Source organism: Cetorhinus maximus, chromosome 10 (assembly GCF_964194155.1).
Source record: "Cetorhinus maximus chromosome 10, sCetMax3.hap1.1, whole genome shotgun sequence".
Classification (NCBI taxonomy): domain Eukaryota; kingdom Metazoa; phylum Chordata; class Chondrichthyes; order Lamniformes; family Cetorhinidae; genus Cetorhinus; species Cetorhinus maximus.
In genome coordinates, this window is record NC_135888.1 from 94,123,054 (window position 1) to 94,149,819 (window position 26,766).

At 42.8% G+C, this 26,766-nt stretch overlaps 1 protein-coding gene across 1 annotated transcript in view; it reads left to right on the forward strand.

Moving 5' to 3' along the window:
* Window positions 1-26,766, forward strand: part of LOC144685340 (uncharacterized) — a 156,351-nt gene that overhangs the window by 123,226 nt on the left and 6,359 nt on the right. Inside the window, exons 12-15 of the mRNA XM_078549748.1 lie at window positions 647-750; window positions 16,415-16,522; window positions 21,953-22,109; window positions 22,711-22,813. Coding sequence (XP_078405874.1) covers window positions 647-750; window positions 16,415-16,522; window positions 21,953-22,109; window positions 22,711-22,813 — 472 coding nt within the window. The remainder of the gene's footprint in view (window positions 1-646; window positions 751-16,414; window positions 16,523-21,952; window positions 22,110-22,710; window positions 22,814-26,766) is intronic.

Consider the following 26,766-nt stretch of genomic DNA (forward strand, 5'->3'; position numbering starts at 1 on the left):
TGTGGCTTTTTCTGAGATGCCGTACGTTTTCCTAACATAATTTATTTGCTTTTTGTTGTTTGAGGCTTTTTTTATTCTTTAATGGGATGTGGTCATCACTGGCTAGGCCAGCATTTTATTTGCCTATCCCCATTGCTTCAGGCTTTTAACAGCACACAGTAGTTTTAACTGACATCTTTAAGCAGCATGATTTCACAATTAAATTATATGTAGGTCAGAAAGGAGATTGATTAATGTCTCAAGTGGGATCTTTTATCAGAATGTTGATAATGCATTTTCAATATTTGTCTGATTTTGTTTTTGATCACCAGTATTCCGTTTTTCTGTTTTATTCCCACCAACTGATTGTGAACCTCTCCAAATGTATAGCAGCCAATTCACATCACTGCTCAAGAAGTGCAGGGCAGAAGATCACATTTGTGAATAAATCAAAACTAATATGCTATCAACACATGAAAAATTTGAGCTATATACAGCTAGCTATTAATTTATATTATAATCATTTCTTTCTGAACTTTAACATCCTTTTGAGCCATTTGAAAAAAAATCCTTTATTAAAAATATTTCACTATTAATGGTAGTCATAGTAAGTTTCTTTATCAGTGCAGACATGAATTGAGCTTATATTTGTATCTTTTCTCTGCAGCTTTACAGTTTCCTGTGGATAATGATATACTGGCATATTTTCCTACTGCTGAGCTGCAAGGTTATGCAGAAGTAAAAAAGCCATTGGCTATTTACAATCACATGGTAACAACACAAGATACCAGGAATAATGTGTAAGTGCTGTGTCAGGTTGGAGAGCTTTTGTAGTAGTGATGACTTTTAGCTCAGAGTCAAATAGGATCAATGAAATATGACATGTTTCATAATTCCTTAATAAAAGATATTCCACAAGAACATAATAAGAACATAAGAACATATGGAATAGCAGGAGGAGTAGGCCATTTGGCCCCTCAAGCTTGCCCCGCCATTCAATTAGATCATGGCTGATCTCCCCCAGGCCTCAACTCCTCTTTCGTGCCAGCTCCTCATAGCTCTCAACTCCCTGATATTTGAAAAATGTATCTACCTCCTCTTTAAATACTTTCAGTGATCTAGCCTCCACAACTCCTTGGGGTAGACAATTCCAGACATTCACTACCCACTGAGAGAAGAAATTCCTTCGCATCTCAGTTTTAGGTGAGTGTTCCCTTATTCTGTAACTATGTCCCCTAGTTCGAGATTCCCCTACAAGTGGAAACATCTTCTCAACATCTACCTTGTCAAGACCCCTCAGAATCTTGTACGTTTCAATAAGATCACCCCTCATTCTTCTAAACTCTAATCAATAAAGGCCTAACCTATTTAGCCGATCTTGGTAATTCAACCCCTTCATCCCAGGAATCAGCCTAGTGAATCTCTTTTGAACTGCCTCAATGCCAGTATATCCTTTCTTAAATATGGGGACCAAAACTGTATGCAGTACTCCAGGTGTGGCCTCACCAGCACCCTGTACAGTTGTAACAAAGCTCCCTTATTTTTAAACTCCAACCCCCTAGCAATACAGGCTAAAATTCCATTTGCCTTCTCAATTATTTGCTGCACCTGCATGCTAACTTTTTGTGTTTCGTGCACAAGAACACCCCTATCCCTACGTTCTGCACTTTTTTGAAGTCTCTCTTCACTTAAATAATAGTCTGCCTTTTGATTCTTCCTTCCAAAGTGCATGACCTCACACTTTCCTACATTAAACTCCATCTGCCAAGTTTTTGCCCACTCACTCAACCCATCTATATCCACTTGCAGATTCCTTATGTTCTCATCACAACATGCCCTCCCACCTATTTTTGTATCGTCAGAAAATTTGGATACATTACACTCAGCCCCCTCCTCCAAGTCATTAACATAGTAAATAATTGAGGCTCTAGCACTGATCCTTGTGGCACTCCACTGGTTACGTCTTTCGAACCTGAAAAAGACCCATTAATCCTGACTTTCTGTCTTATGTGTGTTAACCAATCCTCAATCCATGCTAATACATTACCTCCAATAACGTGAGCTGTTATCTTGTGCAATAACCTTTTATGTGGGACCTTATCGAATGCCTTCTGGAAATCCAAATACACTACATCTACCATTTCCCCTTTATCAACTCTGCTTGTTATATCTTCAAAGAGCTCTATCAAATTTGTCAAACATGATTTCCCTTTCACAAAACCATGTTGACTCTGTTTGATTGCGTTAAGCTTTTCTAAATGCCCTGCTATTTCTTCCTTAATAATGGTCTCTAGCATTTTCCCAATGACAGATGTTAGGCTGACTGGCCTATAGATTCCTGCTTTTCGTCTCCCTCCCCTCTTGAACAGGGGCGTCACATTAGTGGTTTTCCAATCCACTGGGACCCTCCCGGAATCCAGTGAGTTCTGGAATATTTCGACCAATGCCTCCACTATCTCTGCAGCCACTTCCTTTAAAACCCTTGGATGCAGACCATCAGGTCCTGGCGACTTGTCTGCCTTTAGTCCCATTAATCTGTCAAATGCTTTGTCCCTTGTGATAGAGACTGTTACAAGATCTTTCCTCCCGTTAGCTCCTTGCTTATCTGATATCTTTGGGATGTTTATAGTGTTCTCCACCATGAAGACTGATGCAAAATATTGGTTTAAATTATCTGCCATTTCCCTGTTTCACATTATCAATTCTCCAGTCGTATCGTCCAAGGGTCCCACACTCACTTTAGCTATTCTCTTTCTTTTTATATACCCGTAGAAGCTCTTGCTGTTTGCTTTTATATTTCTTGCCAATTTGCTTTCATAATCAATTTTCTCCCTCTTTATTAGCTTTTTAGTCATCCGCTGCTGCTTCCTAAAAAATTCCCAATCCTCTGGCCTGCCACTAATTTTTGCCACTTTGTATGCCTTAGTTTTTAATTGGATAGTCTCCTTGACCCCCTTTGTTAACCACGGGTGGTACATCCTTCTTATCAAGTCCTTCTTTTTCACTGGGATAAATTTTTGCTGAGCATTATGAAATATCTGCTTATATGTCTGCCACTGCTCATCCACTGACCTTCCCCTTAATCTATTTTCCCAGCCCACTTTAGACAACTCTTTCTTCATATCTCTGTAATTGCCCTTATTTAAGTTGAGGACACTGATTTGAGACCCGGGTTGCTCACCCTCAAACTGAATTTGAAATTCTACCATGTTGTGATTGCTATCCCCGAGAGGATCCTTAACTATGATATCTCTTATTAATCCTACCTCGTTACGCATTACTCGCTCTAAAATAGCCTGTCCCAGGTAGTTTCTGCGACCTATTGCTCTAAGTAACAACCCCAGATGCACTCAACAAATTTGTCTTCCATGTTACCCCTGCCAATCTGATTTGTCCAGTCAATATGCAGATTAAAGTCACCCATGACAATTGTAGCACCCTTCTTACTCACCTCCATTATTTCCCAATTTATACTTTGTCCTATGGTGAGGCAACCCTTCAGGGGCCTACAGACGACCCCCACCCGTGGCTTCTTCCCCTTGCTATTCCTTAATTCCATCCAAACTGATTCCGCATCACAATCTATTGTACCTATATCACTACTCAACACCGCATTGATATCTTCCTTTATTAACAAAGCTACCCCACTTCCTTTTCCTTTTGCTTATTTTTTCCGAAATGTTGAATACCCTTGAATATTAAGTTCCCAGTCTTGGTCACCCTGCAATCATGTCTCTGTAATAGCTATCAAGTCATATTCATTTATTTCTATTTGCGCCATCAACTCATCTATCTTGTTACAAATGCTGCGTGCATTCAAATAAAGAGCCTTAAGCTTTGACTTTTAACCATTATTACTCATTCTGGTTCTAATTTCTGCTGCACTCTTCTGCTTATATTTTCTGCCCCTTCCTGTCACACTTTGATTATCATTCACCTCTTTACTACCCTGCACCTCTGCTCTCTCATATAAACTTCCCTTCAACTGAACCCTCCCCACCCCCCCCAACCCTGCCCCCTCCACCCCACTAATTAGCTGCAAGTCCTTCCTACAACCCTATTTATACGATTCGCCAGGACACTGGTCCCAGCATGGTTCAAATGAAGCCCGTTCCAACGGAGCAGTTCTCTCCTTCCCCAGTACTGGTGCCAGTGCCCCATGAATTAGAACCCACTTCTTCCACACTAATCTTTGAGCCATGCATTTACCTTTCCAATCTTATTTACACTACGCCAATTTGCACATGGCTCAGGTAGTAATACGGAGGTTATTGCCTTTGTGGTTCTGCTTTTTAATTTAACCCCAAGCTGCTCGTAGTCCATCAGCAGAACCTCTTTCCTAATCCTACCTATGTCGTTGGTACTTACGTGGACCATGACAACTGGATCCTTTCCCACCCATTCCAAGTTCTTCTCCAGCCCAGAAGAGAAGTCCTTAACCTTAGCACCTGGTAGGCAACACAGCCTTCGGGACTTTGTCTTTGCTGCAGAAAATAGTATATGTTCCCCTATCTATGCTATCCCCTATTACTACTACATTTCTCTTTTCTCCTCCCACTTGAATGGCGCTTGTACCACTGCACTGTGATCAGTTCGCTCATCGTCTCTGCAGTCAGCACCTTCGTCCACACCAGGAGCAAGAACCTTGTACCTATTGGACAAGGACACTGGCTGAGGCTCCTCCAAAGCTAAATTCTGGATCCCGATACCTGCCTCACTCGCAGTCACATCCTCCTGTCCCTGACCACGGTTCAAATTTGATGTAATTAATCTAAGGGGTGTGACTGAAACACAGTGTCCAGGTAACTGTCCCCCTCTCTGATGTGTCACAGTGTCTGCAGCTCGGACTGCAGCTCATCAACTTTGAGCCGAAGTTCCTCGAGCAGCCAACACTTGCTGCAGATGTGGTCACCGTGGATCACACCGGCGTCCATCAGCTCCCACATACTATAGCTGCAACACATCGCCTGCCCAGCCATCTCTATTCTGTTTAATTAATTAATTTGGATGTTAAATATTTTAAAAGTTAATTTCATAACTGTACTCTTCAGCTGTAATAACGTCTCCTGATTTAAACCACTTGGCCAATCAAAGGAGACACGGAAGAGATACCCACCAATCACCTACATGTTTTCCTGTGACGTCACACTTCGGTTCTGACAGATAGAAACAGGTTGAAGGGGCTCCTTGCCCCCAGTGTTTGTCTCCTGCCGCCGCTGCCCTTCTCACACAGTTCCGCACTCCATGTGCTCTTCTTAAACTCTCGGCTTCTCTCGCGCTCTTTTTCAAAACTCAGCTCCTCTCATGCTCTTTTTCAACACTCAGCTCCTCTCGCACTCTTTTTCAACTCCTGGTTCCTCTCACGCTCTTTTTCATGGTTGTATAACAAGATAATATATGTCTATGTATGGATAAATTTTGTGTCGTTACATAAGATTTAATTAAATATTTTATTTTATGAGTCATTATTATAACTTGGGGAAAGACCCTTTAAAAAGGCGAGGTCACTATTTAAAAACAAGGTAGATCAAGCTCCTGGTCCAGGAAAATCTCATTGCAAGTCTATCAGGTTGATTACTAGTGTAAATTTCTCCTGGAATGATGTGATTAGTGGCCCAATCGTACCTTTGTGTCTCTGATTATGGCACTGCACACAAATTTGATTTTAAACTTGCTGAAATTTCTTGCAAAATACCTTAAATAATAGGTAGAAATATTAAACTTGCAGCTTGCACAATAAACCCTGATTTTAATCAGCACTCAGCTGTCATAATTTAATGTATCTTGTATCATTTTAATGGTCACATGCTTACTTAGCTTAGCACAGTACATGGCAATTAGACCTGAGTTGCAAGAGCATCTATTTGAAAGACACCAGAAAAATGTATACAGTCCTGCATTTTATGTTAACTGCCAAAAAATAAAAGTATTGCCCCTAAAAATGACAAATTCTTGGTCTCTACTATGTATAATAAATTAATTACAAAGCATTCAATTTATCAAGTTTTAGATAATGGCGTTATTCATGCAATTTTTGCTATGAGCAAGGATAACAGCTTAACAAATGTGTCTTTAGCATGGAAGATGTTTTAGGATACATTCACACTGAGCAGAAATTTTCACTTGGCGGGCAAGCTCAGTGTGGGCGGGGCCAGTCGGGAAGCTGACCGCAGCCTGCGATCGGCACCGGACCATGATTTCACACTGGCAGGCCAATTAAGGCCTGTCCAGCGTGAACCGCGAGTGGCAGCACTGATTACTGCCTGTGCAAGGGGGGGGAGGATGGTAAGCAAGCTCAGCGTGAGCTAGGCGCATGGGAGCGAGTGAGCGCTTCATAATCTCCCTGAGACACAGAGCTACCTCAGGGAGATGTAGAGGTATGAAAAAAAAAATGTAATGAAACATGTCCCCTCATGTGACTCTGACACATGAGCAGGGACATGTTATTAATGAAAAAATTAACATTTTTATTTTATTTTTATTTGCTTTTGGAAACCTCATCCTACCCGTGGATGAGGTTTCCAAAAAAAATGCAAAGGCTGCTTGGCCTTTTCACCTGCCTGCCAACCATTAGGTTGGATGGGCAGCGAAACATTTAAGTTAATTGATTACTTAATGGCTTTAACAGGCCTTTTAATTGTCAGCAGACATGCTTCCAGCTCCGGCACTCGCCCGCTGACCGAACTATTGCGCGACCGTGCATTGATGTTGGCCTGCTCGGCTGACATCAACACACGTAATTTCACGCTCGAGCGGGCGTGCACCCGCCTGCTGAGGGAAAATTTCTCCCCACTATAATTGTATCATCAGTCCACAGTGATTTCACTTCTCAGTGATGCTGCAGTTATAGTGTAAATGCAACCTGAATCTGGAGTCAGAGTGCAAACCAACATTGGAGCCATCCCATTGCCTCAGAGACATTTCAGGTCTTGATAGCAACTTTACAGTCCACAAGTTTATTATCATTGCGAAGCCAGAACAATTTTGCACTTCATGTTAAGCTTGCAGTATGATTGCAGCGTTAAATAAATTGTAGAGTAATTTTGACACTGATTCAGGTTATAACAACAATTACTCTGCACATTTAGTGAGAAAACGTTTTTCCTAATTGTTTCAACTGTAAATGTAGCATATTAGTTTCATAGAGAAAATGCTTTATTTAAGTAAATGGATTTTGAACATTTATTCTGAGAATATATATTATTTGTAAATGTGTTGAGAATTAATTTTATATTTGATGAGAACATTACAATGATTTTCATATTATCTTCTTACCATGAGTGTTGTAATTATTTTTTAAATTATTTCTTAGAGCATGTTTTAGGTATTGAACATGGGAGCTGTCTAAAGCAAAGGAAGTACCAGAAGCGTCTACGTTCTTTTTGTACAGATTTTTTCAATTTATTTTTATATATAAATTCTATTAACAAAATTATATTTTTTTCTGAAAGCTTACTGGATGCCAATTATCTGTTTCAACCTAATATACAATGATGAATTGTGATAAAGTATATTTGTTTTATATATACAAAACAATGTTACCATTCAGTAAATATATTGAGCTATAAATGCAGAACATATCTTAGATTCCAGGCAAGATAAGCAGGAAACATAAACCCTGGACGTATTTCTTCCTTAAAGATGATTTGAAATTTCAACTTTATGACATTAGCCTGAATTTTGCAGTAGAAATAATAGTACGGCTATCAGCACTCGCTTATTAAAAGGTAAATCGGACAGCAACTTACACTGAATACACATGCGCAGTTAAACACAGAAATCAGGAAGCTGCTGTCTGTTGCCCTACTCCTCCAGAATCTTCACTATACCAGCATCTTGCCAAGAGAACTTGCATTGAATAATACGGGGCAAAAACAAATCACCCATAGCAACCCCTTTTGTGATCATTGTGACTTAAACCTCTGTTTACGAGCCCTATATCTTGGTGTTCCCTCCTTGCTGCAGCTGGACTGGATACAGCCTGCTGACACTGATGCCTCACCAGCTTTGATGACCTTGGCCCTGTGTAGGGCCCCTCTGAGTCCAGCTCCATGGCTGGGCACTCCTCAGTTGTCACAGTCTCATCAGATGCAACGGTCACTGGCAGAGGGGCGGCGGAGCTGCTGCCATCTTTCAGAACACCCTGGGAGCAGCCCTCAGATGCGAACTTCAGCTCATCTGCCATCATGAGGTTGGTTTTGAACCTCCATGCTCACGATAGATAGCAGAGTTACTAGGTGCCTCATCCATCCCTCAGAATGTTGCTGCCAGTGTGTGGGCTTGCAGGTCTGAACATAACCCCAGAAACCCCTGACTGCGTTCCTGGAGCTGCCTTTCCATGAGAGTCGCCACTCTCTCTATGGGGGAGGCTGTGCGTTCTGAACTCTGGGCCAATGCAATGTTCATGGACTCCTCCAACACTGAGACCATGGCACACAGACCCTCAGGGATCTCTGCCAGATCTCCCCATGCATCCTGCTGGACACCCAGCATCTGCCGCCTGATGGACAACTCTAAAGGCTCATCATCTGCCTCAGGCTTAGCATCATCCTGGTCTCCAGCAATCCTCTGACTGCCGGCGCTCTCTGGACTCTCTGCCTCCGCCAGCTCCTCAGATGAGAGTGATGTGCCTTCACCACTGCGCACTGCCATCTGTTCCGAAATGCTTATGCCCACCGACATGCCTGTATCTGCGCTGGCCCATGGTGCAGATGGAGGATGTGACACAGGTGCATCTGGCAGCTGTTCATCCTCAGAGGTGAAGGGGGAATCCTCTGGGTCCTTTTAGGGTTATGATGGTGAGCCATCTGAGGGAGGAAGCAAAAACGTCAGCATCAAACATCATTACGAAGTCAGAGTGCACGTATTCTGGCTTCTGCTCAGAATGGACATCTGGTTCAGCAAATACTTCTGAATGGACGAGCAATGGGAATAGCTGCATTTCACATGTCAGTCTTACAATCACAGCCCCACATCTCTTACATCCTACACCAATCCGTTCCTTTTCCACTGGACTCTTACCCTCATCCAACATCCCTGCCTCTCTGCAACCTATGGACCTGGCTCCACGTTCGCAGGTCATTTCCAATGCCTGCTCCTTCGCCTGACTGAGGGTAAGAAAGTTTGGGATCCCCCCATCCATCCATCCTCACTCCACCGCATTGTGACTCCTCTTCTCCTGTAAGGGAAAAACTGCTTTCATTAATCCCCCTACATGCTGGTACTATGCAGCCTCCCCTCCCTGCCAAAGATATAGGTACAGTTGCCTGTCACATTGTCACACATCACCCTGACATGCATGTCAGCCATGGTCTATGAAGGCACATGATTATGTGCCACATTGCGCTCTGCATTTCAAACCGCTGAGCAACGGTGAACTACGTCACGGCTGCTGACCAAACCTGCCCCCTCCGTCCAGGCCTTCTTGGTCACGTGAGGTGGCCTCCTTTTGCTGTTCCTTGGCAGCAGGATGTCAGGACGGTCACTCATTGCCTCCAAGCAAGATCCTAAGACACTAATCTGAAAAACAGAAGGCAGACTGGATCCAGGCATTCCCATCACACCTGGCATGGGCTCCTGGCAATGATGTGAACCCAGACACAGAAGCAGCACTCTAAATCAGGAATGGTCACCAAAGAATTTTGGATTCAATACCAGAGTCATACAGACTCGAAATGTTAACTCTGTTTCTCTCTCCACAGATGCTGCCAGACCTGCTGAGTTTTTCCAGCATTTTCTGTTTTTATTACAGATATCCAGCTTTTTGCTTTTATCTTAGTGCATAAATTCTAATTTGGATTCTACAGCCCCAAGATGGTCGTATGAAATTTTAGGCCCATTCTGATTTGAGCACCTGCAATTTCTGCCCCACTCAGTGACATCTGTCTAAAGAAAGTGGACATGCTCCACTGAAAGTAAAATACTTTCCTTAGTGCAACCAGGAACAGCAAGAGTGCTGATTCCAGCACCACAAGAAAATTCTGGATGTCTCTGACCATGCTTTGCCCTCCACCCCCAATAGTCTGCCAAACAGCTCCACACAACTGGATGTAAGCCTTCCCTTAGGGTTGGTAGGTAACACCTGGGACACTGGACTTTCCTCTCATGCCAGCCCACCAGCTGCCACTTTCTTCCTGTTTTGGGCTGGCAGCAGATTGCTGGCATTTGGATGAGGCCTGGGAGTTAAAATACACCAGGTTTGAAATCTAAGACGGTGGACCGGAGTTTCACTCTCAAGGCGGGTAGCTCGAGTCAGGAAATTTCATGGTTTTGCACACCCGCTTCGGGAAAAAGTGCCCCAAATGGTGTGATTTTCATTCTGGGGGTGCAGGTACAGAATGGAGTGGGGCCTGCTGCTCCTGGACACAGATTGGAGGTGGCCACAGGGGCTGCTGAGTGCCAATGCAGGCTGCTTAAAAAGCCCACCAATGTTCTCTGGGACTTTGTCCCTGTTGTTTTGTTAAATTATTAGGCCCTCTAGCCCTCATCACTCACATAACCTCACCCCGCACCCACTCACTTCCCATGCCCCATACATGTCAACTCATACCACCTGCAAGTTCCCCATCAAGCCACACATCATTCTGACTTGAAACTACATCGTCATGCCTTCACTGTCGCTGGATCAAAATCCTGGAACTCCCTCCCTAACAGCACCGTGAGTCTACCTACACAGGGTGAAAATGGACTGCAGCAGTTCAAAAAGGCAGCTCACCACCACCTTCTCAAGGGCAATTAGGGCTTTGCAAAAAAATGGTGGCCAAGCCAGCAATGCCCATATCCCATGAAAGAATTTTTAAAAACTTATGCCCCCTCCCTCTTATCATCCATGTCAACCAATGTCCCCCACCCACCCCCAATGGACCCTCATACCCTCCATGCCAATCCATTCCCATCATCCATCCCCATGGTCCCTCATTCCCCCTATGACAGCTTAGTGCCAAATCATGCCCCCCTCACATTACCCTTTGCCCATAAACCCTCCATGTCTACTCACCGAGTATCCACCATAGGCAGACCTCAGAAGTCATTTGGAGATGAAATAAAATAAAGCTCTATTTATCCATTAGGGTTCACAAAAGGATAGTCACATTCATGAAAGCCCATTCAATACATATAAATCCCATCAAGTACCTAAGCCCTTATAAAAAAATAATTATTTGTATTCATAACCCTACACCAAAGACAGTAATCCTTTAATAACCTCTTTGAGCTGTCAATCAAACTGTGAATTTACAGCTCCCCACTGTTATAATGATATATTGTGGAAAGCAGTCAAGCAGTAATAATGCTACAGTAAGAACACTTAGGGTTATGTCAACAAACAGCTATTGAAACTGCCAGAATAGTTTTTTTTTACTCTCACAGACACAGGCAAGCAATCTTTTCATTTTTTTATGCAGCAGAGTATTGAAATAACTTGACAGCCTGACAGGTCTACATACCTTTTCTTCCCTTCAAGAGCATTTATGTCTCCACCATAAAGTCGTGGAACACACACTGTGGGTTGAGACTGCTCTGGGAGTGAAAATTGGGCCTAATTTTCCTGTACACTGCATTTAAATGGTCAAACTGATTTGTAGTTCCTGCCTGTGTGCTTCACACCCCGCCCCCTTTCCTCTACCAGTGAAAATGGGATCCGCCAGATGGGGTGTAACTTTTGGATCCAGGTCCCCTCTGCTATTTTTAAAGGTCTATGAGACTGAATTTTCAGCCTGGTGTGCAAGTGCAATCAGCGGGACAGGAAGCAGATGTGAAATCCACTCCCGCCTGCGATCGGTGCCCAAAGTCAATTTCACGCTGGCTGGCCAATTAATTGCCAGCCAGCGTGACATGTGCATTTAGAGAGGCTCAGCGCTGCTGGCAGGGGGGGCGGAAGATGGTGGACACCGGGAACAGGATGAGTGCGGACGGGGGATTTAAATGCAGCTCTCTGAAGCGCTGAAGTCTGCACTCAGAGCCTTAGGAAGCCGCTATTGAATCCGAAATGTTTTGGTGACCATTCCTGATTTAGAGTGCTGCTTCTGTGTCCGGGCTGGCATTATTGCCAGGAGCCCATGCCAGGTGTGATGGGAATGCCTGGATCTAGTCTGCCCTCCATTTTTCGGATGAGTGTCTCAGGGTCTTGCTGGAGGCAATAAGTGACCATCGTGACATCCTGCTGTCAAAGGACGGAAAAAAGGGGTCACCTCACATGACCAAGAAGGCCTAGACAAAGGTGGCAGGCCTGGTCAGCAGCCATGACATCATTAACAGAACCTGGATTGAGTGTCGGAAGAGGTTCAATGACCTTCTATGTTCTGCCAGGGTGAGTACTGATTCCAGTTGGAATCTTGTAGATGTCTTTGAGGGTGGCAACTTATGTTGGTGCTCAGCGGTTTGAAATGAAGAGCGCAATGTAGCACATAATCATGTGCCTTCATGAATGTCAGGGTGACGTGCGACAATGTGATGGGCAACTGCACCTCTCCACAGATGCTGTCAGACCTGCTGAGTTTTTCCAGCATTTTCTGTTCTTATTTTAGCATTTATCCATGTAGCTCCTGCATGAGTCTTTACCTCAGCAACATTAAAATCAGAAATCATTGAAAACAGAGCAGGAAGTGGGGACATTGACCCAGATTTTCACTACCAAGTCAGGTAGCTCAAGTAGGGAAATTCCCCAGCTTGCCACATCTGCCTCAGTAGAGAGGCTCCCAAATGGTTTGATCTTTATTTCGGTGGGAGGGTGTGGGAGGTGTCAACGGATGTGCGATGGAGTCATGCCCAGGAGCAGCCGAGGCAGGCTGGTTAAAAGACCCACCTTAGTTCTCTGGGACCTTGTCCTATTTGTTTGGTTACAGTTTAGGACCTTTAGCCCTCACCATTCAACACCCCATCATGCCCCCAGACATTCCACATGCTATTTCCATGGTGCCCTGCCAATGCCAACTTATGCCCACCACCCACCTCCATGCCCCTATAGGCCCCATGCCAACTCAATGCCAATTCATGCCAGCCCACCCGCTGCCTTTTGTCCTTATACACTTCCTGCCAACTCTGTAGCCTTCATTATGTTAAAAAGTATTCATGAAAGCCCATTCCAACCATTTGAATCCCAAGTGGTTAATTGTTTATGAAAACAAACATCGATTCATAACTCCACGTCAAAGCCAGCTAATTCTTTAGTAGCCTTTTTGAGCTGTGAACTCAGAACCTCCTGCTAAGATAATTGTAGATTTTGAAAATCAGCTAAGCATTCATAATGTCATAATGATAGCCCTTGGGGAAATGTCAATAAACAGCTATTGAAACTGCTACAACAGAGTTTTATTGAACTGTCACTGACAACTGCAGCCTTTTTTATCATTTTTAAAGGGCCGGGGGTTTAAATAACTTCACATAATGACAGCTATACACACCTTATCCCTTCTTCCTCCATAAATTCATGACTCCCACACTGCAGGTAAAGGATCTTGCAAGACAAAACTGGAACAGTACTGAGTTCAAATGGCCTAGCTGAGTTTGGGTTTCCTGCCTGCGTGAATCAAGCCCCGCCCCATTTCCCCTACTGGTAAAAATTGGATCTGTCAGACTTCTGCATCCACGACCTGCCCAACATTTTGGAAAATCCGTGGAAACTCCATGGCTCAGTAAAAATTCAGGCCATTCTATTTTAACTACTTACATGCACAGTTCTTACTGAGTAGGGAAAACTAGGGGCCGAATTTTACAAGGAGTGTCAGGACCCCAATGTTGTGGCAAAAAGTGGATCCCAGGCCACACTTACCAGCAGTGGGACCTGCTTGTCAATTTTACCCCAGGTGGCCTCCTGATTGGTGGCCTGATTGCCTGCCATCCAACTAAGGATGGTGGGTGGACTCCTGATTATTGGGCTGACAGGTTTGAAGTCTCAGCAATGCCATAGGGAGAGGTGGCCACTGCTGAGGAATACAGGAGACCTGGAGCCTCCAAGAGGTAAGTTGAAGAAAACCTTCAAAAATCAGAGGACCTAGAGTTGGAGCAGAAACCCCTCCAAGGAAGCTGTTGAGGCTGCAGGTGCTGCCTTCCCTGTCTGTGGCCCCCTCTTTGAACCATGGAGCCTTGCCCTTGGGCTGTTGCTGAGAGTGGACCCCCGCCACATGCAAAATGCCATCAGCACCATAAAATAGACCCTAATTACGTCTTTAAGTATAGACATTTGCTACCCACCTCCTTTGAGTGGGCTGCCTCTCTGCTTCCTGTGGTGCCATCAGTAGAATCCCTGATGGAACAACAGCACCAGGGAGCCAATCCAGCATGGCTTCTTGCAATTTTGACATCTCCTCTGCCCCCCAGCAGGCCTCCTGGAAGCTAGTAAAATCCTAGCCTATACATCCCCCCAGGACTTCGCAAATCTAGATTTTTTTGTTTTTGCTAGAGTAAATAGAAAGGATAGTGTAGCACACCAAGAATCTGAAATGATAATTTCATATTTTTGTGGCAAACTATATTTTCATTATAATTGAAGTTAGGAATGATTATTCAAAAGCAATTTTTAATCTTTAGATTAAGTCTAATTTATCTTATTACTTGAGCGGATCAAAACTGCCAGGGTTGAGGGTTTGCAACAAAACTTGACATGTGTTAAGTGCAGCATGCTTGGGGGGTGACTTTGGACCTATGCCTCCCAAAGCTTTCCAAAACTGGGCATTTTGTCATCTCATGTCAGGGTCTGTTGGACTAATATTGACTGCCATGGTTAGGCAACAACTGCATTATCTTTTATCATGCAAATACCAAGAGAGTAGAAGGTGAACTAAATAGACCTCATATAGAACAATATATCATGGAATTTTCTCATCTAGCAATTCCTATGTTCCAAACTTCTGATACGTCCTAACATTTAATGAGCAACAAGAATGGGGAAAAGGCTCAACCTTAAAATAACTACTTTTGTTACAAAATGACCAATGACAGAATTGAGAACTAAAATGCAATTTGTCCTTGCCTGGACCTATGATTATTGGCCTGATTCAAGAACAGATGGTGTTTAATCTGACTAAATGTAGGAATACTGCTGAAAAGACAAAGATAGGATCTGAATATCTTCTAATCTGAAAAGGACATTCCAATTCAGCTTTTATGCATATGAAAATATATATCAGAAGCATTTGAACATCTCTAACAAAAAGTGAAGTTGCTTTAGAAATATGGAGCTTAGACTAGATTTATACTGCATTCTGTAGGAAATAAACTTAACAGGTGATGCTTTCTGAACTATACTGCCAGTTTCACTATGATGCGTGCCCAAAACCATTTAACATAGGTTGAAATGCAATAGTATAAATTAAGGTTTGGATCCGGATGACTTTGTGGAAAATCAGTTATTTGAATTTACTTGGTAAAGTAGGATTATTCAGGAGGGAACATAGCTACAAAGTAAACCTTTCTAAGGCTGCACAGAGGTTGTCAATGCTATGTTCATTACATTGCTAGTATACAGAGGTGAATAGTGCTTTTAGCTAAGTACTTTCAGCACATATAAACAGGGGAAAGCTGGGACACTGGGTGTGTGTGGAGAGCTACGAGAATGAACAAAACCAATAAACTCTCTCAGTAAAATCAGCTCTGTGTCTTGGTTTTGACTTCACCAACTGGCTTGGATTCTATTAAGATTGGTAGCAGAGAATGGTTGGCCAAAAGGTGAAGACTGGAAATTCAGTTATTTTTAGACAAAAGGTTGTAATTGAAGTTACTTTAGAGATGAATGGCTGAAACCAAGCGCAGAATTTTCCTGTTGGCGTGCGGGGTCGGGCATCATAAAATGATGCGCGGTGACGTCGGATGAGCATCCTGATGTCAGCGCACGCCATTGCAATATTTTGTTGGGCGGGCGCACGTTGATCTCCGATGCGCACCCGCCATTATTTAACAGGCCACTTAAAACCTTGAGGCACCAATCAATGGCAATTTTTCGGTGCCCGTGCGATCTTCGGGTCAGTGCATGGGCGCAATGGGCAAGCGGATAGGACACATTTGTATAAACCCCATCCACAGGCAGGATAAGAGGGCTCAGTGGGGTCACGAGCATGCTGTCAAATATTGATGTTTCAAAGTTACTGATACTTGCCTGTGTGATCTGCAATACTTCAAAACACAAACCAGTTGCTTGGTCTGGACTCACAATCAAATTCTAGGGAAACATTCATTTCCAGCCACTTTCATGGCACCAATGGGACCTTCAGTGCTAACACAAAAAATGAAGGATTCAATGCTAGCAGCATTTTGAGATTGTTTAGATATGAAGTGCAAGTGTCAATACGAAAGAAGAGCCACAAACAAAAGAAATGAGGATAGAGACTCCTTTGGTAGCTCTTACAGATGACAGTAATTGGGCAACTATAGCAGGAGAATGATAAACAGGTGTTTCACATGTGACTCGAAATATCATTATGCGATGAATTGTCCGAAACAGAATAACAGCGTTTTTGAAATGACACATGACAAAGAAGGATCAGAAGGGGAAGATGACGATACTGATCAGTCAGAAGGAATTGTACTGGTCTCCAGGTGCTTTAGTCTGGTAATGGGTGTTCTAGTTGCGGAATCATTCAATTGCGCTGTGTCAGACAGTGAGTGTACGTCCACAGTATGAGGAGTGGATTGGTTAAAGTGTTACCTGGATTCTCTAAATAGTAAAGAAAGAAGCAAGGTTAAGGAATATGAAAGTTCTGCTTACTTCAGGTCAGGACGATAACATGCTAAAGTCACTAAAGAGAATGGTGATTCCATGCAAAATAGCTAGGATAAGCCATTTTATCAGCGCAGCTGTGGTATCCAGTGAAATATACTGACTGTTGAGGAAGCCGCTCTATGAAAAAGTCTTAAACTAAATTAGATATGGATAAAAATAAGGCAATTGTTTTTGGAAAATCGATAGATTTACAGTTTACACAATCAGGACATTATTGTATCCCCCTTAACAAGGCCTAATATTTCGAATCACAATGGTAAAGAAATATTGTTGATATTGGGGGTAGGAGTTTAAAGGAAAAAAGGCAAATTGTTTTAAAGCCACATCGGTAGTTTTCCCATCCATCTTGACCAATTTAAAAATCCTACTGAAGAATGCAGGGGTAATGGATGATGAATACACTAAACTTATAGAAAAGATCATTGAGAAATGCAATATATGTAATAAATATAGGAGGGCACCATCACGGCCCATAGTGGAGTCTCCTGTTCGCAAGAGACTTTAATGACATTGTAGCAATAGACTTGAAGATATGGAATAAGGATTTTTCTCCTACACTTCATAGATATGGAAACTAGATTCAGTCTGTCAGCAGTAAGTATCGTAAAGACAAAAGGGGAATTGTGGACAAGATAATGGGAAAAATGGATAGGAACTGGACTGGGAGCACCGGCTAAATTCCTAACTGACAATGGCAGGGGAGTTTGCTAACGATGAATTTAAAAGTGAAAATATGAACATCATAGTAATGAATGCAGCAGCAGAAAACCGCTTTAGTAATGGAGTTTGTGAAAAAAATCATGCAATAATTGATCAGATGCTTTACAAAAATCTTAGCTGACCAACCAAGTTGTATACTGACATCTGCCCTGGTGTGGGCAGTCCATGCAAAGAATTCACTTCAAATGGTTGGAGGGCTACAGTCCTTATCAGTTAGTTTATGGAAGAAATCTAAAAATGCCTTCAATGATGTGGGATCATCTGCTGGCCTTGGAAGGGCCTACAATTAGTTCAATTTTTTTCTGAGCACTTGAATGCCCTGCATCAGGGAGAAGGGCATTTATCAAGGCTGAGGTTTCAGAAAATTTGTTGAACTTTATGGCACTGCATAAGGCCATCAGAAATAAATTTTAATCCCGGGGACATGGTATATTGCAAAAGAGAAGGGCAGAAAGAGTGGAAAGGCCTGGGTAATAATTTTACAATGTGGCAATCAAACTGTTAGAGTACATTCTTCGAGGCTCATTGACATTGATTATACATTTACAGAATCTGGACAGGTAATAGAAAGTGAAGAGGCACCATGCACTTCACATATGCATATGTTGGATGAGTACAGGGAGCAGATTATGGCAGATAAAGGGCTGACTGAATATGAACAAAGTGATACTGAAGTGAAGGATAAGGCTTTTTATCCCAAAGGACAACTGCTCAAAGTTGGCACTAGAGTAACATATATGCCTGTAGGGACCAGTAAATGGAGGGATGTCACTATTACAGGGAGAGTAGGAAAAACCACCAGCAAATGCAAACATTGGCTGAATGTACAAGGTAAGGGACAAGAAGTAAGACCCATTGATTGGCAAAATGAGGTAAAGATGTGTAAGGCCAAAAAACGCAGTGTGACTTCTGAAAGTGGACCGGGAAGTGATCACGGCCCTAGGAAAAGATCATGGACTTGTAAAAGGAGCTCCAATCATAGGAGGGAGAGATTGTGTGGCAGTAGTCCAGAAAGAGATAGAAGAGCGAGTAGAGGTCATAGTTTGACAAGAACAAGGACCAAAGAACAGACTAGGAATGCCAGGAGAAGAAGAAACCCTTATGATTGAGAGGTTTTGGTGGCTATGAACAAATTAGAAAATAAGTTGATAAAGGATGCCAAACAAAAAAAGTTGGAAAGAATTTGGTATATACACTGAAATACCAGACGGGGGACAGCCAGCCTTATCACACAGGTGGATATGCACAGAAAAGGTACTTCCTGATGACACCTAGAAGGCTAAAGCCATACTAGTAGCTCGGGGTTTCGAAGAGAGACTTGGTGATCAAGATGTCAGAATGGACTACCCCACTGCAGGAAAAGTGAGCTTGAAGATTTTCTTAGCTCTTTTAGCAACACATTCTTGGAAATGTAAATCGACTGATATAAAAGCTACATTTTTGCAGGATGAGAAATTTCAAAGGCAAGTGTTTTTGAAACCACCTAAATAAGCTGGCCAGTTAAGAAATTTGAATGCACAGTTGACCTGGCTGTGCACTCAGACTAGACCTGACGCTAGTTATGATATATCGGAACTGAGTACTGTGATGAAACATGCTATGGTTAAGGAAGTTGTGAGAGCAAACAAAACATTAAAGAAATTACATTCAGAGAAAGGTGCACAGAAGTTTCCAGCTTTGGGTGATTGAGAAGATTTGAAGTTAGTCATTTTCAGCGATGCTTCATATGCCAATCTTCCATATGGATATTCCAGAACAGCAAGGTTTATCATATTCTTAGTGGGAAAGAATAACAAATGTTTTCCATTGGCCTGGGAAGTGAAGAAAATAAAAAGGGTAGTTAAAAGCACTTTATTGGCTAGAAATACTGGCTCTGTATGAAGTGATAGTTATGGGATTTTACTTATCAAATATTTTGAGGGAAAACCTGTAGAAGGGGCATTCAGGGAAATGTTTGCCCATCAAATGTTATGTGGATGACCATTCTCTATGGGGTAATGTACATTCAACAAAGACTGTGAGGAAAGGTTAAAGATTGAACTTGCTAGCATAAAATAAACGTTAGAGAGAAAAGAGATCACTAAGATAAAATGAGGTCGATGCAAGTCAACAATTATTGGACTGTTATACAAAATTACATGCTTGCTTGAAGAAATTGATGAAAGTCCCAGAAGAAGGACATCTTGTATTATGATGGGTTATAAGAAATGTGGAAAATCCTTTTTCTTCTCTTTGATCAGTTTTGAAATTATTTTAGCGTGTCATAAAGTTATTGTTTAAAGAGAGGGAAAAAGTTAATGGTATGTTAATTATATTGTTAGAATACATAGGTGAAGAGCATTGTTTACTTAAGTACTTTGAGCACATAAAAATAGGACATGCGTCTGTTAATGTCCAGCACACGACCAAAGCCATCCACAGTCTAACAACAGTGGAGCTCGGACCCGACGGCACTCATGGCATCGAGGCTGCTAAAGCGCGTGATGGACTTCCATCTGAACTGACCCCATTCAGATGTAAGTTCACAGAAACACAGAATGCAGAAGTAGGCCATTCAGCCCTTCAAGCCTTCATCACCATTCAATATGATCATGACTGATCCTCTATCTCAATGCTATACCCCCACTCTCCCCCCCATACTCCTTGATGCATTTATAGTCTAGCAATCTATTTCCTTCTTAAATATATTCAGTGACTTGGCCTCCACAGCCTTCTGTGGTAGAGAATTCCACAGGTTCACCACCCTCTGAGTGAAGAGGTTTCTCCTCATCTCAGTCCCAAATGGCCTACCCTGTATCCTGAGACTTTGACCCCTTGTTCTAGACCCTCCAGCCAGAGGAGACATCATCCCTGCATCCAGTCTGTCCAGCCTTGTCAGAATTCTATACGTTTCAATGAGATCCCCTCTCATTCTTCTAAACCCCTGTGAATACAGGCCTAGTCGACCCAATCTCTCCTCATACGACAATTCTGCCATCCCAGGAATCAGTCCAGTGAACCTTCGCTGCACTCCGTCAATGGCAATTGTATCCCTTCTTAGGTAAGGAGACCAAAACTGCACACAATACTCCAGGTGTGGTCTCACCAAGGCCCTGTATAGCTGCAGTAAGACATCTCTGCTCCTGTACTCAAATCTCCTCACAATGAAGGCCAACATACCATTTGCCTTCTTAACTGCTTGCTGCACCTGCATGGCTCTGCGTCCTGACACCTCCCTCAGGAGCCGCCATCTCACAGAAATTCTCTCTGTGCCTTTCCATTTGGCGTGGAGGGGTTTCCTGTAAGGCCTGCTGCTACACACCCTTCACTTCCTTGCCTTCCTCCACCATCAGGACTCACTTTGCGTTCTGTCCTGCTGTCTGGCGGTAGGGGAAGTCCACAGAGGAGGGCTCTCTAGGTGGGAGTTCTCCCTTTTTCCATCGGGTACCTGGCATGAAGGGTGTTGCATACAGCAATTGTAAATTAAGGTGGTTTATGGACTCCCAGGCTACAGATGTCTTTTGTAGCCTAGCGGAGTGCGTGTTTCACGTTTATGTAGATTTCCCAAGGTTGCAGCCCCTCTTTAGTTATTTGAAGGAGCTGCTCCTCAACATTTGGATGCACTTCAGCCCCATGCTTCTAATCTTTGGTCACCCGGTGACCTCCTCATAAGCCTGTTCCTATTCTTCGCTCCTGGGCCTGGCCAGGGTGGCCATTAATAGGCTCAGGCAGTGTGCAGTTGAGGGGGGTTGTCCGACCCGACTGTCTGCCCCTTTACCCTGGCTATGTTCATGGCTGGGTGGCCCGGGAGAGAGAGCACTAAGTGTCCACTGGTACGCTCGAGGCCTTCCGTGACCGGTGGGAGCCACAGGGGCTGGGACATGTCATCACCCCCGGAAATGATATTTTGATTTGCTTTTGTAAGTTTCCTTTAGGAATTTTGATTTTTTTTGTTACAGTGCCCCATCAGGGGCTGTCAACCCCTCTTGTTAGTTTATATCTGGTTATTGGTTTATTTAAAAAAAGCTATAAATAGGGGTCATCTGGGACACATCTGGTGTTTGTGGAGAGGTATGAGACTGAACAAAGTCAATAAACTCCCTCAGTAAAGAAATGCTCTGTGTCTTGGTTTTGACTTCACCAACTGGCTTGGATTTTATTAACAGAGGTGAATACAGCCCTGTGAAGTAGTCAAGCACAGGAATGATCTGTCCAACCATAGGAGCAGAATTTTAAACTGATAGTCCCTGGCCAAATGGCTGGAACATTAGTGGGATAGGAGCTCAGTTTTTGCTTTGCCATGCTTCTTTAACTGAGCCATGGCACTAACGTCCTGCTTCCGGGTTCACTGACCAATCAGAGTGCGTGGGATGCCACATCGATTCTGTCAAAGGAAGGATTTCTAATTAAAGGGACCCCAGCAGGGGTTACAATGGTTGACTTGCGCATGGATTTTTGAGGCTGCAGCAACCACAGAAGCGCAGAGGAGACCTGGGAAGGCTGCTTTCTAGCTCTGTTGCTCTTATCTGGAGGTCCTGTTTTTGATCTGTGGGACTGCAGTGGAGTGGTCTTTTTCAAGAATGGGATGAAGACAATAACCTCTCTTACAAACTATGCCTGTGTGAAAGTGATCAAGGAAATCAGAAGCAGATGTATGCTCCCTCCAACCTGGTGGCAGAGTGCCAAGAGGATCCAGGACTTCAGGAGGGCCTGACGGGTAAGTGGAAAACACTTGCAAGTGCCAAGCCCCCACTCCAACTTTCTCACCATTTCCTGCACAGCACTCCTCAGGACCACACACTTGCTAGCTACACTCATTCCCCTCACTCTCCAGGAACCTCACATTCCCATCTGAATGGCCAATTCTCAATCATCCTATGAGTTGGATACACTAATTTCTAGCAACCAAAAATAGGGGGAGAGATTTTGAAAATTTGAAATGCATGATTTACATCACCTTAACTTTCCCAGTTAACAAATGTGGGGAGGTAATTGTGCTAAATATTCCTGTAATAAAGTGGAGCCATTGTGAACACTTGAGGATAAAAATAGATTGACCATGTGCAATATTTACGATCTGAAACAGGACCCGGGAGAAGAGGGTGTACACAGTGCGAAACACCGGGCCCCAGGTGCTAGAGGGCCCAGGCGGCTCGGTGTTGCAAATGGAGTTCTCATCGTCCAGACTGAGCAGCCAGAGCTTTCAGACCTGGAAGACCAGCTCTAAAAAAAATCAGAACAGTGAAGTTAGTTTCACTGTTCACTGTTGCTTTCGGCCTTTGGGCAGCTTTGTTGTTCTGAATGTTTTTTTTGAAAAGCCCACCAGAAAACCATAAAGCTAGCTGAAGGTCAGCAGCAGCAGTTCCTATTCACAGCAACTGTCACAAGAGTGCCCTTGGTTGAAAATCTGGTTGAAAAATGGTAAGCAAAATCCCTGGGATTGTTTTAGGGCCAATTGGGTGCTGGGGGGCTGGGGTACTTTTAAAGTTTCGGAACGCAAAAATTAAATTAAACCGCCACACTTCTCAAAATTCTCTTTTGAATTTAAACCAGCATATAAATAGCAGTCTATATCTTCATTATGCCCTAAGGTAAACACAATTCTGATGACATGCTGTGTTGACATATCAGAGACTTGAGAATCTTAGGCCTCATCAAAATAAACATAAGAAACTAAAATTGGGAGTGATGCAAAACAGGGTGTTGACCAACTATCTCCCGTTTTATTGCTCTTGCAAAGTCTGGGAATGAAATCCCTATTTGTCACAAATTGCTTAAAGAAGGGTTTTACAAATCTCTAATCCATCCTGAGTTCATCCCATTCTGCACGATCCTGTTTAAAATCTAGCAGAAGGTGGTCACACTGTGGGATTAAAATTTATCTGGGGAGAGGATTTCTGACCATCCATTGTAACGTTGGCAAAAAACCCCATTCAAATCCCAGAGAAACAGCATAAAGGACTTTCACCTTTATAAAAATCAAATCCTTTGACTCAAGTGCTTCTAGAAATGATTTCGTTCAGGATATTGCTCTCACACTTTTTTTGCTTTTGGAGCTTCTTATTTATTAATTATATTTTTCCACTTGATTTGCCTGTTTCTCTCACACCTCAAACAACTAGAGTTAAAAAATATATACTATTTATTTAGTACAAATATAATGCAACATTATATGGAACCTGTGGCGATAGGCTGCAAATTCACAGTGTGCAACACAATTTATATGACAGCTTCTGGGGAAGGGGAAACAATCCAGTTCTTGATTGAGGCCGTATTGAATTTTCATACCATGTATTATTCTTCTCAGAAAAATTCAGCTCAATGATTTAGTCTACATTTTTCCTGAGCTGCTGTGGATGTCTGATTGACAAATAGTGTCATTCTCGTGGCAGGTGCCATTTATGGTATATTATGCATTGGTGCCAGAGAAGTCAGAATGCTAAGGTTGCATTAGCTACAGAGTTGAATTGTTTTGTAAATATAGTAATTTATTTTCAGCCACTTTCCTAAAATCAGTTGATTGTTCTGTGATTAATTATCCTTAGAGAATCAACTTTGGACCTCCAATTTCACCATTGATACAACCAATCTGTCTTCTGCATGTGGCTGTAATGAAAGAAAGACAAAATCTACATTTAGGGATCACCTAGCGGGTCCTCACAAATTAACACTGCATTATATCATTGCTGCTCTTAATTTTAATTACTCATGCTGCATATATATCGGATGATATTTATAACCAGATGCCAATAATGGGTGTTATCATTTTACTTGGACTTTTCTGTGATTGTTTGGTGGATTGTTTGGTGAATCTTGAAAGGGGAAACAAATCATGTATTATTGAGGGAGAAGGTGAAAGGGTGGGTGGAAATAAAGAGTCTAGGAAAAGGAGAAGCACCAGGGCTTGTGATTTCTCTCCTTGGTCCTGATCTGAAATAATGAAACCCCAACAGAATAAATTAAGATAAATATTATGGATAAAATCAGAAGTTGCGAGAACTGCACTGCAGCTGAAAAAAAGATTATTCTTCTGCTGAAGGATCCAACCAGAATTAATGGTTCCCAATTCTGGGAAGCCAAAGCTCTCAGGTAGCCAGGACCAGGAACTATGCCACATAAGTACAAATCTGCAACTTATGGCTGGGTAGCTTGATTCCATGAAGGAATGTCTATTTATTAACCTGCACAACTAATGGAGCATGTCTGTTAATTTGGGAAATTGCACACGCACCTTAACAGGATGAACAGATAATGTCTGAATATGGTATTAACTCTTCAAGTGATATCATAACTAAAACTAGTAAAGAAGCTCTTAGTTGTCATAAAGCTGAAAAGTAGAGCAAAGAATAGGAGAGGGGAGTGTAGGGATAACGATGGAGCTATGATGGGTGGCAAATTGAAGATTAGGGAAGAGTTCATGAGAATGCAAAGGGTGAATTGTGAGGAGATAAGGGGAAAGTGGATGGGTGGGACAAAGGCCATGTAAGGGTAGAATGTTTGCACTGACATGGGAGGGCATAGGGATAGGGGACCCATTTTAAAGGAAATAATGTTTTGCCCTAACTGCATAAGGTTGCATATGATCCTTCCTGAACATCAGTTAAGTAAAAAAATTCTGAAATTGCTGTTGTGCAGTGATTGCTTGTAATCCCTCCCACTCCCATGAGCTTGTCTTGTATTAGTAGATAAATAAATGATTGTGGACTTGAAATTAATTAATTAAAATATATAATGAAATATATTACACACTTATCAAAATAACCACAAACCCCCAACCAGAACAAGTATGATATTCTAGAAATTGCTTTAGTAAATATCTATATATATATATAAACTTCTCCACATAATTAAATTGGTTACACAGTATTAATGAAAATATTTATTTCATACAGATTTTATTTCCCATGAAATTGATGCATGTAACTTTACAACTAAGAAGGTAATGGAATTGGGAGAGTGAGTTCAGAAACTTGCTCTTTATAGTCAACAGTAACTATGGGGGCGAAATTCATTTGAATTTCTTCCCCGACATCTACTTTGTGACAGCTGATGTAGAATGGTCCTGCCCCCTAACAAATCGAAACCTCCCTGTGTCTGTGAACATTCCCTCTGCCAGCCAACACCCTGAGTTTGAACCACAGGACACAAATGTGGATAGTACTAACCTCACCCTTTTCTTTAATCTTCGCTGCCTGTCCCCTGCCCTTGACCACAAACCAGGCCCTTCCCACTGCACACTTCCACAGCCCAACCCCATCCAACTCCCTCAGAGCCCTCTTTCAGTCCTCCATGCCCCAACCCTACCTACTATCCTCCCTAGGGACCCTCTTCCAGCCTCCATGCCCTGCCCGAAAACCCCAACCACCAACCGCCGCCACCCCACCCCCCAGCCCCCCCCACCCCCACCGCCTCACTGCTGACTTGCCCTTACTGATCCCAATTCTCCATCCAAGCTTCCCTTCTCCCCTCCCTGTGCCACAGAGTTTAACCGTGTGGCATTACCACCGTGCAAACTGAGATAGATTTCAAACATATTCAGCAATTCAAAACTGGGCACCCATGAGTTGCTGTGGGCCATCAGCAGCAGCAGAATTGTATTCAACCACAATCTGTAACCTCATGTCCCAGCATATCTCCCACTCTACTATTACCATTACAGCAAGTAGTTAGGAAAGCTAATAGAATGTTATCATTTATTGTGAGGGAAATTGAATACAAAAGTAGGGATGTTATGCTTTAATTATACATAGCACTAGTGAGACCACATCTGGAGTACTGTGTACAGTATTGGACACCTTATTTAAGGAAGGATGTAAATGCATTGGAAGCAGTTCAGAGGTGGTTTACCAGACTAATACCTGGAATAGGCGGGTTGTCTTATAAGGAAAGGTTGGACAAACTAGGCTTGTATCCACTGGAGTTTAGGAGAGTAAGGGGCGACTTGATTGAAACATAGAAGATCCCGAGGGGTCTTAACAGGGTGGATGTGGAGACGATGTTTTCTCTTGTGGGAGAATCTAGAATTAGGGTCACTGTTTAAAAATAAGGGGTCGCCCATTTAAAACGGAAATGAGGCAAATTTTTTTCTCTCAGAGGGTCATGAGTCTTTGAAACTCTCTTCCTGAAAAGGTGGTGGAAGCAGAGTCTCTGAATATTTTTAAGGCAGAGATGGATAGATTCTTGGTAAGCAAGGAGGTGATAGGTTATCAGGGGTTGGCAGGATGCTAATTTGAGGTTACATCCAGATCATCCATGATCTTATTAAATGGAGGAGCAGGATCGAGGGGCTGAATGGCCTACTCCTGCTCCTTGTTCATATGTACCATCAAGCCCGGGGATCAACCCTGGTTCAATGAAGAGTGTGAGAGGGCATG